Source organism: Engystomops pustulosus, chromosome 9, assembly GCF_040894005.1.
Source record: "Engystomops pustulosus chromosome 9, aEngPut4.maternal, whole genome shotgun sequence".
NCBI classification, from domain to species: domain Eukaryota; kingdom Metazoa; phylum Chordata; class Amphibia; order Anura; family Leptodactylidae; genus Engystomops; species Engystomops pustulosus.
Genome location: NC_092419.1, coordinates 36,685,834 through 36,700,770, shown reverse-complemented (window position 1 = coordinate 36,700,770; position 14,937 = coordinate 36,685,834). Strand labels below are relative to the sequence as shown.

Here is a 14,937-nt window from a genome sequence, read left to right as displayed (position 1 = left end):
AAATCATTAATCCGGTAACCTTTAGGTTGAAACTACCCAATGCTCTTCGTATCCATCCTGTGTTTCATAAGTCTCTTCTTAAAAGATATGTGCCACCGGTGTTGCCTTCACCTCCTCCGGCTCCACTCATCGTCCAGGGGGAATTGGAGTATGAGGTGGAGAAAATTTTGAATTCCCGCTGGGTACAGGACTCCTTACAGTATCTGGTCCACTGGAAGGGTTTCGGACCGGAGGAGCGCACATGGGTCTCTGCTAAAGACATGCATGCGCCCCGTCTGGTCCGGCGGTACCATTTACATAATCCTTCTAAGCCTGGTCCAACGATTAAGGGTCCTGAGGCCCCTCATAAGAGGGGGGGTACTGTCAGAACCGTTCAGTGTGAATTGTGTCTCAGGGGTTTTGACACGCCCGATTGCGGTGGTGCAGCAAGTTCTGACAGTAATGTGCAATGTGAATTGTGCCTCTGGAATCTGGACACACCCGATGACTATGGTCCAGCAGTTAATGAGTTACCTGGTCTTTGCTGGACTGATGCAGGTGATTTCAGCTCCAATCAGCACTAGTCCTATCAGCTTCTTGTCTGTCTCTCCAGCTTCACTTATAAGGCAGCTAGTGGCTCAATTGCGTGCTGGCTATTGTCTAGTTCTTACCTGGATATCCCAGCTCCCCATATTTCCCTGTGACCTCTTTGTACCTTCTGTTATCGTTGCCGAACCTCTGCCTGACTTTGACTACCGTTTTTTGCCTACTGACTTTGTACTGCGATTCTTCTGGTTTTGATTCTGGCTTGTCGACTACCCCTTATTGTGTTGTCTGTCTTGTCCTGTTACGTGTGTCACTTACATAGTATAGGGACCGCCACCGAGGTTGTCCGCAGTTGCTAGAGCTGTCTTGAGGCAAGTAGGTAGGGACAGTGGGGGGGGTTCAGCCTCAGGGCTCACTGTCTGGTTGTCTTTCCCCCCTCTCGCCTGACACACCACTCTGAAAATGAAGAGATACGCATACCCTAATCATTAACTCCAAGTTTTCCAAACCCTTCTGGAGAAAGTCTGTGGCCTCAACGCAGAGAAATTTTTATTTTTAGGCAAATGATCATTTCAGTGCAGTATGGGAGGGGCCAGAAGGTTCAGTGCTTGAGAAGGTGCAATGAATACTGAGGTCATGCCTATGGTGCACTAAAATGCTTATTTCTATTGGAGGACACTCCTCTACAAGGTAAATATTTTGTGGGCTTGTAACTGGGGAGCTGACAGATTCCCTTTAAAGAGTAAATGTAAAGGTTTTTTCCCCCCATAAATAAATTAGTTTCCGGATCTAAAACAACTGTGCTACCTAAATCCAGGAGTTTCTTTGCTATCCCCCTCAGATTACCTCAGTGCTGCAGGAGCTGCTTCCTCTGCCTGTGCTGATAAGCCATGGAGACTTTATTATAAACAAACTCTACGGACTCCTGGGAGGGGAGGGGCTGCTGCTCCCTGCTAACAGAGGAAGAGGTCTGCACTCTCTCTGTGTATGTAGCAGAGCTGGATGTGTACAGAACAGTGGATGTCTCCTGCACAGAATAGTAAGGCACAAGATCTCCCCTGTTCCCTATCAGTCCATCCATCCCAGCCTGTGATTCCACAGAACTTTCTCTGTCTTTTTGCAACGCATGCTGTTCCCTTCCCCCACCTTGTACTCCACACTTTGGGACTGTGCTTTTAACCCTTACTGGTCACAGAGCACAGGCTATAGACTTCATGTAACTGGTTTACTTATAATTTCTTCCACGTATTAAGTTCCCTGCTCCTCCATTTGATAGAAGCTGCCAGGCTGTCACCATATACATCCTGTATGTGCACTGTTCGGTGTTCAGTGGATTTGCTTATGGGAAATTAAATGGATTTAATGCTAAATTACTTTGAGAGAGAATACAAGGCATCATTAGATCTGTGGGCAGGCTAACTAGCCTCAGCTTGAGGCCATAGACTGACAGATATATTAGTCTCCGCCCACTTCACCTCTAGTGAGAAATATTTTTGTCAAACACTTTCAGAACAGAAAATGCCATAACTTTGGAAAGAAAAGGCTGAGCAGCACAAAGTAGGCATCATTCTGCTTGTTTTTAAAAGGGGAATCACATATAATAATTCGGTAACATCACTATAGCTTTGAAGTTACGCTTTAAGTATACATCATATAAATTGTCTCTAAAAACAAAAGAAATCCGCTGACTATGCTTGAAGATCAGACTTCTGTCATATATACATATATAAAGGAAAAGGGTAATATTACTTATCTGTTCCCAGATATACAAGATGGGGTTAGTAGTACTGATCTGTGCCTATATGTACAGGATATGGGTAGTAGTACTGATCTGTGCCCATATGTACAGGATAGGGGTAGTAGTACTGATCTGTTCCCATATGTACAGGATAGGGGTAGTAGTACTGAGCTGCATGCACATATATACAGGATAGGAGTAGTAGTAGTACTGTGCTATTTCCATATATTCAGGGTAGGAGGAATAGTGCAGTGCTGTGCCCATATATACATACAGGATACACTATATTGTGAAATATTGGGGCTCCTGGGTTGCTGAACCCCTGGTTATACCTATGGGTGGTCAATATTAACATCTGAATGGTTATTTAGAAGGAGAAGAGTCAAAAAATAAGATTGCAGGAGCTGTCAGGTGTGTAAATATAGCCGTAGCAGGTGCCCACTATTTTGCATAGGAGACATCTACTATGCATAACTCCAATCACTGACATTTAACCTCTCAGATGCTATGGGCTTTTTCCACCATGACGACTGAAAAGGGAGAAGTTCACTGTTTCATGATGTTTAGGCTGGATTCACATGTCGCTTTACTATCATATTATGTTGTATGTGCCAAGGGATTGCAACTTTTTCATGCCTCGTGCGCAAAAAAAACTGGAATACAAGTCATGATAAATGGCCCCCCACCCCCTTCGACTTTAAGAACTTTATGTACCGTAGTTTGGATTTGCAGTTATGTCACTTGTACAATACATGTCAGCTATAGTGATACTGCCATATAGCTGAACTGCATGGTATGTTATATATGATTGCATGCAGTTCTTGTCTTCTCTATAAATCAGCTCCACCACTCTGAAAGGCAATGTAATTATTCAATTACATAATTAGCATTTTGGTAATGAGATCATTTGCATGGAAACTCAGGTGGGGGATACAAACCAAGTTCGCAGTTCTTCCCTCTGTATCCTTGTTGACACCAGCACACGTAGGCACTCACATCATCCTTACATACGCCCCCGTGTAAGCAAGGATTTGATATGCACTGATCCCCGTCTAGAAAAAAATAATAACAGTAATAAGTGCAATAACATGGAAAATCCAGACCTGCTACAAAATATGTCGTTTCATACACATAAGCGTTGCTGGCAGATCAGCGAGAGACTAGGTAGATTACCAGCACAGGTTTACAGGGGGTTTCTGATTTATGTAAGAAATAATTTTTCAGTGTATATTGAATTGTTTTGCAACTTTCTCCAATGCCTCAACTCAGTTGTCGTTAAAGGAAATCTACCATCAAAATCCATCATGATAAACAAGGGACACTGGTTTAGGCACAGTGACTGTGGGAATCTACTTAAAGGAAACCCGTCACCAGGAGACCCATTTTAGCACTCCTCCAGTCCCCACAGAGCATAGTACATACACTACCAAAAATTGGTTTCACAGAAAAAAAGATATGTTATGTTGTACCTTTCATTAGCATGTGCTGTGTGACTAGGCAGTTGCCAATAGGGAGAGGCTGTAAAGGAGCAGTTCTCCCCCACCCTTGGGAAACAGCTCCTCCATGTGTCCTTTTCAAATATATGAAAACACTCATCACTGGGCTTAGCGACGCCCCCTGCTCCTCTACAGCCAATCCCGAGTGAGGGGAGTTATTCATATATTTGAAAAGGTCACATGTTTCCGAAGGGTGGGGGGAACGGCTCCTTTCCAGCCCCTCCCATTAGACAACTGCCTAGTCACACAGCAGATTCTAATGAAAGGTACAATATAACATATCTTTTTTTCTGTAAAACCAATTTTTTATACAAAAACACTTTAGCAGTGTATGTCCTATGCTCTGTGGGGACTGGGGAGTGCTAAAAATGGGTCTCCTGGTGACAGTTTCCCTTTAAATTTGTTATCCATGGCCTCCTTACTTCTAAAATCAACTTTTAAAATTATGCTGGGGGCATTACCAGAGACCCTCTGTGCTGTAGATTCACAGGCTGTTATGCTGTCAAGCTTCCGGTTACTTTCCCCCTCCCTCTTTCTGATGTAAACTCATTCAATTAGAGGGCGAAAGTGCACCTCCTTAGTTTAACAACCTGTGAAGTTGCAGTACAGAGAGCCTCTGGTAACACCCCCAGATATCTTCTGACTTAAATTAATTTTAAAAGTTGATTTTAGAAGGAAGGAGGCCATGGATAACAAATTTAAGACTACAACAGTCCCGCTGCTTGAATCTATGAGTAAGTGTCCCTGGTTTATTATGATGGATTTTGATGGTAGAATTCCTTTAAGTGTTATAGGGCTTTATATGTTTTAGGTTGGTAGCCCACAAGCAAATGCAGTTCAAGAATCTTGTATCCCAGGCCAAACCTAGTATCACTGCACTGAACTCAGCCTGCTATACTGTACTATGGGAGCGTCTGAAGTTGCTGAGCAAAGTCTCCATTGCTCTCAAAAACAATGGTGTACGTTTACAAACAAGTGTTTGTACCAGTTTTCTGTCCGACTTTGTACAAGAAAGAATTTGTGTATTTATAAAGTGTCTGCGCCTGAACTGTCCAACAAAAATGTTCACCTAAAGGGACGTGTTACTGCCTAGTCGTAGTTTGCGCCACATTTATAACTGACGTGCGCCACAATTCTACAGCATGAACAAAGTGCACCAAAAAATTGGTGTACACCTCCTGAGCCGTGCAGGAGGCGTTAGATTTATAAACATTGTGCGCCACTTTTGATGAATCTGATGCGCTCCACAGGCAAACCAGACATAGAACAGACTGCACTAGATTTGATAAATGTGGGCCAATGAATGGAAGTGGTAAAATACCCGAGCGCTGTGCTCTGCAATTTCTGGTGCCCCATAGTACATATTCTTAACCTGCCGCTCCATAGGTTATCCTGATCGGTGGGGGCCCCAGTAGTCAATCCCCTGCCGATCAGATTGTTATGTCCTATCCAGAGGATGGGGAATAACAATCAATCTTGGTACAATCCCTTTAAGTATCTGAGCCCTTATTAGGGTTTTCAGTCTCTGCTGTCAGTGAATGGGAACATTTATTTCATTCAAACAAAGGAATTGGAACATGATGAGGCACTATGGGGCACATTAATCTTATGCTGGCGCTAATTGCCCCAGCATATGATGCTGTTCATACCCCCATGTGCTCATCGGATCTGTCAGAAGGCTACGGCCTTCTGATGAATCTAGCCGTCCCGCAGCACAACGATACACTGCACCACCAGGTCTGACCCTGCACAGGCACCTCCTCCTCCACACTCACCTGGTTTACAGGGGATTAAGGTCGCAATTTGGCATCTGGGCCAGGATTTGTACAAAAATCACAGCTGGTACAACTGTTTCCAGGCGTACGAGCTGCAATGAATGTGCCCCTAAGCTGGAGATTTATTTCCATTTCTAGCATTTATGCAACTTTTTTGGTTAAAAAGTTTTACTTTTTACTAAAAAAGTGCCCATATGAGACATGGCTCAAATAATTCTGATCATGAAGTAATTAATTTTATTCTATATGTATAAAGTAAACAGGAAATATAAAGGAGTTATAGGATTTTATTCTTGAGTCTGAAATAATCTTGTGTTTTTTTCATAGATCACAGGGGTTTAACATCTGCCGATCTGTTCCGGTATTAATGGAAAGTTGGGACCTGTTAAGATGTTTTGTCTTAGGGGCAGAGTTTATAGAAGGGGTGGTGCATGATGGACTGGCTTGTCCTGGGGGCAGAGTTTATAGAAGGGGTGGTGCATGATGGACTGGCTTGTCCTGGGTCTGAGTTTATAGAAGGGGTGGTGCATGATGGACTGGCTTGTCCTGGGGGCAGAGTTTATAGAAGGGGTGGTGCATGATGGACTGGCTTGTCCTGGGTCTGAGTTTATAGAAGGGGTGGTGCATGATGGACTTGCTTGTCCTGGGTCTGAGTTTATAGAAGGGGTGGTGCATGATGGACTTGCTTGTCCTGGGGGCAGAGTTTATAGAAGGGGTGGTGCATGATGGACTGGCTTGTCCTGGGTCTGAGTTTATAGAAGGGGTGGTGCATGAAGGACTTGCTTGTCCTGGGGGCAGAGTTTATAGAAGGGGTGGTGCATGATGGACTGGCTTGTCCTGGGTCTGAGTTTATAGAAGGGGTGGTGCATGATGGACTGGCTTGTCCTGGGTCTGAGTTTATAGAAGGGGTGGTGCATGATGGACTGGCTTGTCCTGGGTCTGAGTTTATAGAAGGGGTGGTGCATGATGGACTTGCTTGTCCTGGGTCTGAGTTTATAGAAGGGGTGGTGCATGATGGACTTGCTTGTCCTGGGGGCAGAGTTTATAGAAGGGGTGGTGCATGATGGACTTGCTTGTCCTGGGTCTGAGTTTATAGAAGGGGTGGTGCATGATGGACTTGCTTGTCCTGGGGGCAGAGTTTATAGAAGCGGTGGTGCATGATGGACTGGCTTGTCCTGGGTCTGAGTTTATAGAAGGGGTGGTGCACGATTGTCTGGGGGCTGAGTTTAAGAAATGTTTGTTCTTTTGCAGTTAGAGCAGAGGGAGGATGCTTACAACCAGACCAATGTTTGAAAGAAGGGTTACTTACCTTTTTATTTCCCCTCTGTTCCCGTGCAGTTGTTCTGGTCCTCTCTGTCTGTAGGAATGGTTCTATATACTCTGTGTTACATCTACAACCAATCATTGGCCTCAGTAATGTGTAGCACACCACTGCAGAGGCTGATGATTGACTGCACAGGCACATGGAGTACAAAGGAGACTAGCAGAGCAGTGGAGACATCAATGGGAACCTGACCTCTATTTCTTGACAATTTTTTTGCACACAAGTTATAGATCAGAGTCAGTTCTGTATTTTGTATATGTAGGTCTCTGTATCGGGCAATTACTGTTACTCAGAGAGAACTCATTGATAATCATAATAAATGCAAACTTAGGCAAATTGCAGTTAATTATATGATCAAAACTGCTATTTCGGCATTAATATCTCAATCAAAAGCTCTTTATCTCTCGCAATTCAATTATTCTGGAGGCCGCTTTGCATGTAGAGGACTTATTTCAAGAATTCATGTTACTATCAGAATGATTTATTGCACAGAGCGTGTTCTTTTAGTGAACAAAGCAATAACTCTCTGACCTCTTATGATATGAGATTTTTGTATTAGTCTCTCAGTAGGAAGCATATGTGTGTCTGCACGGCCTGTATAAGCTCAGACAGGAGGCAAATCCTCTGTGTATGCAAAACCTCTCAGTGATGAGTGAAATGATTATCTACAGGGTGAGCTGGAAGGTGGAACCCTATGTTATAATATACTGATACAAAACAGCCTCCCAGGGGGAAGGGGAGCCCATGGGCAGAGCCTTTATATGGTGAATGTCTATACAGGCGGTCCCCTACTTAAGGACACCCGACTTACAGACAACCCATAGTTACAGACGGACCCCTCTGCCCACTGTGACCTCTGGTGAAGCTCTCTGGATGCTTTACTATAGTCCCAGACTGCAATGATCAGCTGTAAGGTGTCTGTAATGAAGCTTTATTGATAATTCTTGGTCCAATTACACCAAAAATTTTGAAACTCCAATTGTCACTGGGGCAAAAGAAAAAAAATTGTCTAGAACTTCCATTATAAAATATACAGTTTCGACTTACATACAAATTCAACTTAAGAACAAACCTCCGGACCCTATCTTGTATGTAACCCGGGGACTGCCTGTATATACTGAGTGCAGTTACTTGGCTGTGCCACACCATGGTACTTGGCACATTAATTGATAATTGATTGCAACAAAATAAAAAAATATATAGACCATTTAGATGCCAATAACAACATTGTTTTCTATAGCAGGTAGATAATTATTGATTAAAAAAAAAATAAATAATGAAATTGTCCACCATTGAGATGCAATGACTAAGGATGAGAGCCGAAACCAGACTTCATAAGAAATCCGGGTTTAGGTCCATCTCAACCACCCTGCCAGTAATGCCCCTGATCATTGCTGGCACCAATCGTGGGCACCAACTTTTTAAATGCCGTTGGCAATTAAATTGATCTTTTATGTATGCGCTGCCATTTTGGGGAGGAACGTCGCTCCCCAATGATTTCATTTACACACAAAGGTACCATATATACTCGAGTATAATCCTAATTTTTCAGCACAAAAAATGTGATGAAATCCCAAACTCGGCTTATACTCGAATAAAAAAATATAGTTTTTTTTGTGGTAAAATTTAGGGGTCTCGGCTTATACTTGGGTCGGCTTATACTCAAGTATATATGGTACATGTACACATGAGGCATCTAAACAGTTAACTGTGTTTTTAGGGGTGGGTTCCAGATTTGGTACCAGAACCCAGGCCAAAACAGGACTTTTAAGATTGTACTTAAGAGGATCTGAACTTAAGAGGATCCCCTTGTCCCTAGCAATGACCAAATTTGAGAGCTAAGTGCACCCATAGTGGTCATAGTAAAAAATTTTTCCTATATGGTCTTCAGTTTGTGTGTAGTCAGTATCTAGGGGGAATGATCTGCACTAATTTTGGGGTTTAAAACAGAGTCATACTTGTTAATTGTGACTCAGATGTTGTAGCTTTGGGATGTGTCCAATGTCAATGGCTAGGTCCAAATCTCAAAAATTCTGCTCAGCATGCTAAGTGTTTTACATTTTCATTTTTTTTTTAACTTATTAAAAGTTGGCAGGGGTAGTGTAAGTGGCGCCCGCCAGCTGTTACGCTACGTCCAATACATCATTCATCCTTTGCATCGGTTTTCAATAATCCTCTGTATAAATGCTTGTCTAAAGTAAAGCAGAGGTTACCCAATTCCATGCAATAATTTCCTATTCTGGCGCAGTTCAGCCATCAGTATGCAGCCGTATTGTTCGCCTCGGTGGTGGTGTTTGAGGAGCTTTATCTCAGTATAGCAGCCGGGCTCTTGCTGAATATATACATTTTAATTACAGTGTCTTGTGCATGGAAATAATTAAAACAAATAAGCCGACGTTAATGTGAATGCAATCTATAAGATGTAATGTGCCATATTTTACAGCAATAAAAGAAGCTGCGCAAAAGTGAATAGAAATATATCTTACCGACATACTGCTTCCAAAACTCCATCTGAGGAGAAGAAAAGATAATCTGGTAAAGGTCTTCATTTGGCTTTTCATTAAAAAAATCCCCATGGAATATAATAATCTAAAAAAATGAATATATGTAGTTTCCCAACACATTCGACCCCCATTAATGTCTATTGTGAACCGTGTCTCACTGCACCGCAACTTTTTTTTTTTTCATTCCGCAAACAAAAAAAGATTTTAAAAACTTCCAGATGTTAGAATATGGCGATACTATTTTTTTTAAAATAGGTATTAAAATATAATTTAACTACATTTTTCCAGACTTGCAAACATTTTACCTGACACTTTAGTTTCATAAATAGAAACACTCTCTTTTGTTCGTTTTTGACCAAATCTTTGTTTTCAGCACTGAAAACGGTTGCCAAAGATCCACACAGGTCTTATATCCTTTACATTACAGTACACAAAATGTACTGTGTAATATAAAGAGAGTTCTTAGTACTGAACATTGTTTGTAGCAATGAGTCTTGGCAGTAGTGAAATCTTATTTTTCTCTGTCCATTACTTCCATTGTAATCAGATATTGGTAATAGTAAATTTAGATAAAGAACCTGTTGAATGCCTTGTAATATTATTAATGTCATGTAGAATGAATCAGTCTCTAATCACAATGACTCCTGAGCTTCTAAAAGACACATGAATGTATCCTGTCCTAAGGCGGCAGGTAAGAAGCACCATTTCCCTAGGATAATTGAGCTATAATGATGTTATGAAAGGATGTTCTGATGTGGGATAGGTTTTATTACGATCTAGGCTTTGGGCTTTATCTTTAGAATTAAAAAGAATGACTTAAAAGAGGCCTTCTTACTTTATGTCACAATACAAAAAAATGAACACAATTTCCACAAAAACTGAGTGTTAATAATATCTACAAAATAGTTTTACCCAGTAAGATACTAACCCTAGTCCCAAGCTACACCCAAGAGACTGTGAGGCCTTCTTTACACATCAGGTACAAACACACTACCAAATACATGCTAAAAAAAAGTGCAATTTTTTTTTAAAAAGTCTAATTTCTGAATTCATAATGATTTTGACCAAATTGTGATATGTAATTCCCCCTTTCAAAACAAACAGAATGATGCCCTGTGTGTTGCTTGTCTGCTTTCTTTCCAGAGCTATGGCATTTTCTGCTCTGAAGCTACTTACCAAAAATCCTCCTCAGCAGCACTAATGTTGGAGAAGTCTAACCTCTTCTTCTTTTTGACTTAAAGGGGTTGTCCACTTTTGACAAATAATTGATATTGTTTGCAAAAGAAAAAGCTATAAAATCTAACAATACAATTTTTTGTATCAATGCCTCGTGATTTTCTAGATCTTTTCTTGCTGTCATCCTATAGAAAGTCTCTATGTTTACTTCCAGTGGATAGAGATCTGTCCATGGTCATACTTGTGCAGAACTGGTTATTATCACAGAGAGTAATCAGAGCTGTATGTTATAACAAGCTGTGCACCTGCGTGTCCCTCCCAAGACCATGACAGATTTCTATCCACTGGAAGTAACCATAGAAGTTTTCTATAGCAGGACAGCAAACAGAAAAAAACCATGAGGAATTGTTGGAGAAAGTATCATGGAGAATTGTATAACTTTTCTTTACAGAAATATCAATTATTTGCTGAAAGTGGACTACCCCTTTAAAGCTGAGTCTTTTACAAGGTGCCCTCCCTTCTTATGATTCTTTGTATTCTTCCATGAAGTAACTCTAGGGAGAAGCAACTGAGAAGTAACTGAAAGAAATCCAGTGATATTCCTACAGATAAATCCATTGATGACTGCATAGTTTACATACAGGACTAAACAATTAGTCTGGCAACTTCCATCACATGGAGGAGAATACTTCATGTAATAAGTAGTAGATACCAGCAGTGAAATAGTTACCTAATGTTTATAGGTTTAACAACTTCCCTGCTGTATGTGTGTCTTCTTCCTCTCTTTTAAAAGCTGCAAAAAAGCTAATCTGTAGTAAAAGCGTTATATTTTTTTAAAAGTATTTATTTTTGCAAATTTTTTGGAAAAAATTTTTAACAATTACAATAAACAAAACCAAAGAACAAGATTGTCTGTTACATACTTTCTTCCCCACAATACAGAATAATTGAATAGCATCCGTGGTAACGAACAGGATCTTATTGCGTTCCAATATTAACTAAGGGATATATCGCTATAAGTGACAGCAGATACTGTAGCCAGACATCTTGATACAACACAAATAACTATTGACACATAGACAATCAGTCACACACACACACATACCAGCACGCTCAGTCTCCTTCATCAGGGAGAGGAGTATATATCACATGTGATTATAAGGCAGTATGGGGAGTCGCGCACCATCTGGACCAGATGCGGTCAAACTTCTGGGGACACTTCCTGTTGACATACAGGGACCGGTAGTGGGGAATGACGCTGTTAATAAGTAGTATCCATCTTTTTAATGGAGGGGGCTCCTGGTCCTTCCAGGTCATCACCACCACTTTTCGGGCGTAGTATATGACAAACCTAAAGAAAATTTTTTCATAGTGGCCATTGATGACTTCATTTATGATACCAAGGAGACACACAGAGGGAGACAGTAATCGTGGGAAATCAAAGTGTACATTTAGGAACTCCAGCACTTCGGACCAGAAGACATGAACCCTAGGGCAGGACCAGACACAATGCAGGAAGGATCCGACTTCAGCCTGACAGCGAAAGCAAAGATCATTGGGCATTGCTCCCATACGGAATAGTCTAGCAGGGGTGAAGTATACTCGATGGAGGAATTTAGATTGGATCAGGAAGTCCCTCGCACTCACTACAGATGTGAAGTAGGACAGTTCGACCTCCCTCCAGTCATCATCCGACAGGTCAGGGATATCCTGTCTCCAGCGTTCACGGGCTCTATCAAACGGTCTGGACTTTTGCTCTTGTAGGAGAGCATAGCACTGAGTGAGTGGCTTAGGGAGGTCCGGGGTACTCATCAGAGTCTCTAGTTTGGAGAATTTCACTGTCAGGCTGAAGGAGCCGAATTGGGCTTTGAATGCGTGTCGCAGTTGCGTGTAATGGAAGCTGGCCGTATTGGGTACCGTATGTCTCTCCCTTATCTCGTTGAAGCTGAGAAATTCTGCTTCCGGAGATAATAGCTGGCCTACAAATTTCACCCCCGCCGCCCCCCACATTGTCCAGCCCGGGAGGGAGAGGAAGTGAGAAAGCCACGGATTGAGCCACAATGGAGTCCTAGGCGAGAGAGGGGGAGAGCTGCCTGTTTCTACCAGGGATTGTGCCCTACGCCAGCACACCGCTACCGTACGTAGGGGAAGTGGGGTATCAGATGGGGACTTGTATCTGTACAGCAGGTTTGTAAGGGCCTCGTAGGAACCAACCAGGGCACCAGCCAGTGCAGTAGCTGCATTACCCATGTCTATATCTATCCACCACTGGGCATATACTAGCTGGGAAGCCAGGTAATAAAGATACAGATCCGGGGCAGCCAGTCCACCCCTAGCCTTGGGAGCCTGAAGCAGCGCTAAACTGAATCGCGGGGCACTACTCTGCCAGTAGAAGGACCTGAGAATGCCGTCTAGGCGTTTAAACAAACTCTTAGGAAGCAGTATAGGACAGGCATGGAAAAGGTATAGAAATTTGGGGAGGAAGATCATTTTGAATATATTAATACGCCCGTATAGGGACAAGGGGAGAGTGGACCAGGCTTTTAGGCGCGATTCCGTTGCAGCTATCAGGGGTGTGATGTTTAACTCCGTATATGCCTGGACCTTGCGTGACACCTGGACTCCCAGATATTTAAAGGTGGACACCACCTGGACTGGGACGGGGAGGGAGTGTACCCCTATATCTGATAAGGGAAAGAGGGCCGATTTGTCCCAGTTAACCCGGAGACCTGAGAACCCCCCATAGCATTCTATCAGGGACAGAAGGGATTCCAGAGAGGGGCCCACATCCCCAAGGTATACAAGTGTATCATCAGCATAGAGAGATACCTTTTCAATGATAGAACCTCTAGCAATGCCCTTAATGCTATCAGAGTGACGGATCGCCACAGCAAGGGGCTCAATGGCAAGTGCGAAGAGGAGGGGAGATAGTGGGCAACCCTGTCTAGTGCCCCTGGCCATAGGGAGAGTAGGTGAGATATTAAGATTGGTCCTTACCCTAGCCTTAGGGTCGTTATACAATAACCTAACAAGTGCTGTGAAGCGAGGGCCAATACCCAGCCTGGGCAAGAGGGTCCACAAATAGGGCCACTCCACAGAATCAAATGCCTTACAATTGTCTAAGGATAATATAAACCCAGGGTCTGGAGACTGCTCTGCCTCTGCTACGTTCAGGTGTAGTCTTTGTATATTTATGTCGGTTCCCCTCCCAGGCATAAAGCCTGTCTGGTCCGGGTGAACCAAGGATAATATTACTTTATTAAGCCTTGTTGCCAGAATTTTTGCTAGTATTTTAACATCTGAGTTTAGGAGGGAAATTGGACGGTACGAGTCAGGAAGTAGCGGGTCCTTACCAGGCTTAGGAAGAACTACAATAAGGGCCTCTCGCATAGAATCAGGGAGGGAACCACTGTCGAGCGCATCGGAGTACAGGCTAAGGAGATGGGGGACCAGAGTCTCACAGTTATCCCTATACCACTCACCTCCCAGCCCATCAAGTCCAGGTGTCTTACCGGGGGGCAACGATTGGATGGCCAGTTCCACCTCCTCCGCCGAGAGCGGGGCATCAAGCTCCGATGACTGTGCCGGAGTGAGCCTCCAAAGTGGAAGACTGTCAAGGAATCTGGAAATCTCGACGGAAGAGGCGGACAATCTGGAGCTGTAAAGGGAAGAGTAGAATTCGTGAAAAACCATGTTTATGGCCCGGGGTTCTGTGTTCAAGGCTCCGCTACTGTCAAGGATAGAGGGAACGGAAGCACACGGACGTTCAGCCCGCGAGAGATATGCAAGCAGCTTCCCATTTTTATCTCCGAATTCAAAGATGGACGCTTCCCTGGCTTGCAGGCGCTTGCTGGTGCGCTCCTTCACTACAGCTAGATGGTTCCTCTGCGCCTGCGCCCAAGTCTTTTTATTCCCCGGGGTAGGTTTCTCTAGATACTCCTTTTCTGCATTCACCAGTGCAGCGGTTAGCCTTTCCTCCTGCGCATTTAATGACTTCCTATGGCCAGCTACACCTGACATGAATGCTCCCCGCACTGAGGAATTGTACGAGTCCCAGACTAGAAGAGGATCAGGATGGGTTGAGTGTACATCCCAGAACTCGCTGTGCGCTGCCCTAACAGTACTCTGGACCGCTGGGGATAGGAGCCAGGCCGGGTGCAGGCGCCATAAGCGAGAGTCGCTGGGGGGGCCTATAAGGAGACTGATGAGCAAGGCGGAGTGGTCTGATGCACTGCGCGGGCAATAGGACACCTGATCAACGCGCTGCATCATATCAGGGGAGACAAAGGCTAGATCAATCCGAGAGAAGCTCTTGTGCACAGAGGAATAGAATGAATATTCTCTCTCTTGAGGGTGTTTACTACGCCAAACATCGGCGAGGTCTAGAGAAGTGAGCCAC

The 14,937-nt window shown here is 43.4% G+C and overlaps 1 protein-coding gene across 1 annotated transcript in view; it reads right to left on the bottom strand.

The window, feature by feature from the left end:
- The window catches only part of F9 (coagulation factor IX), a 49,320-nt gene that overhangs the window by 20,587 nt on the left and 13,796 nt on the right, over positions 1 to 14,937 (bottom strand). The window contains exons 3-4 of the mRNA XM_072123143.1: positions 9,345 to 9,369; positions 3,202 to 3,315 (exon numbers count right to left, since the gene is read on the bottom strand). Of these exons, the coding sequence (XP_071979244.1) occupies positions 3,202 to 3,315; positions 9,345 to 9,369 (139 nt within the window). The remainder of the gene's footprint in view (positions 1 to 3,201; positions 3,316 to 9,344; positions 9,370 to 14,937) is intronic.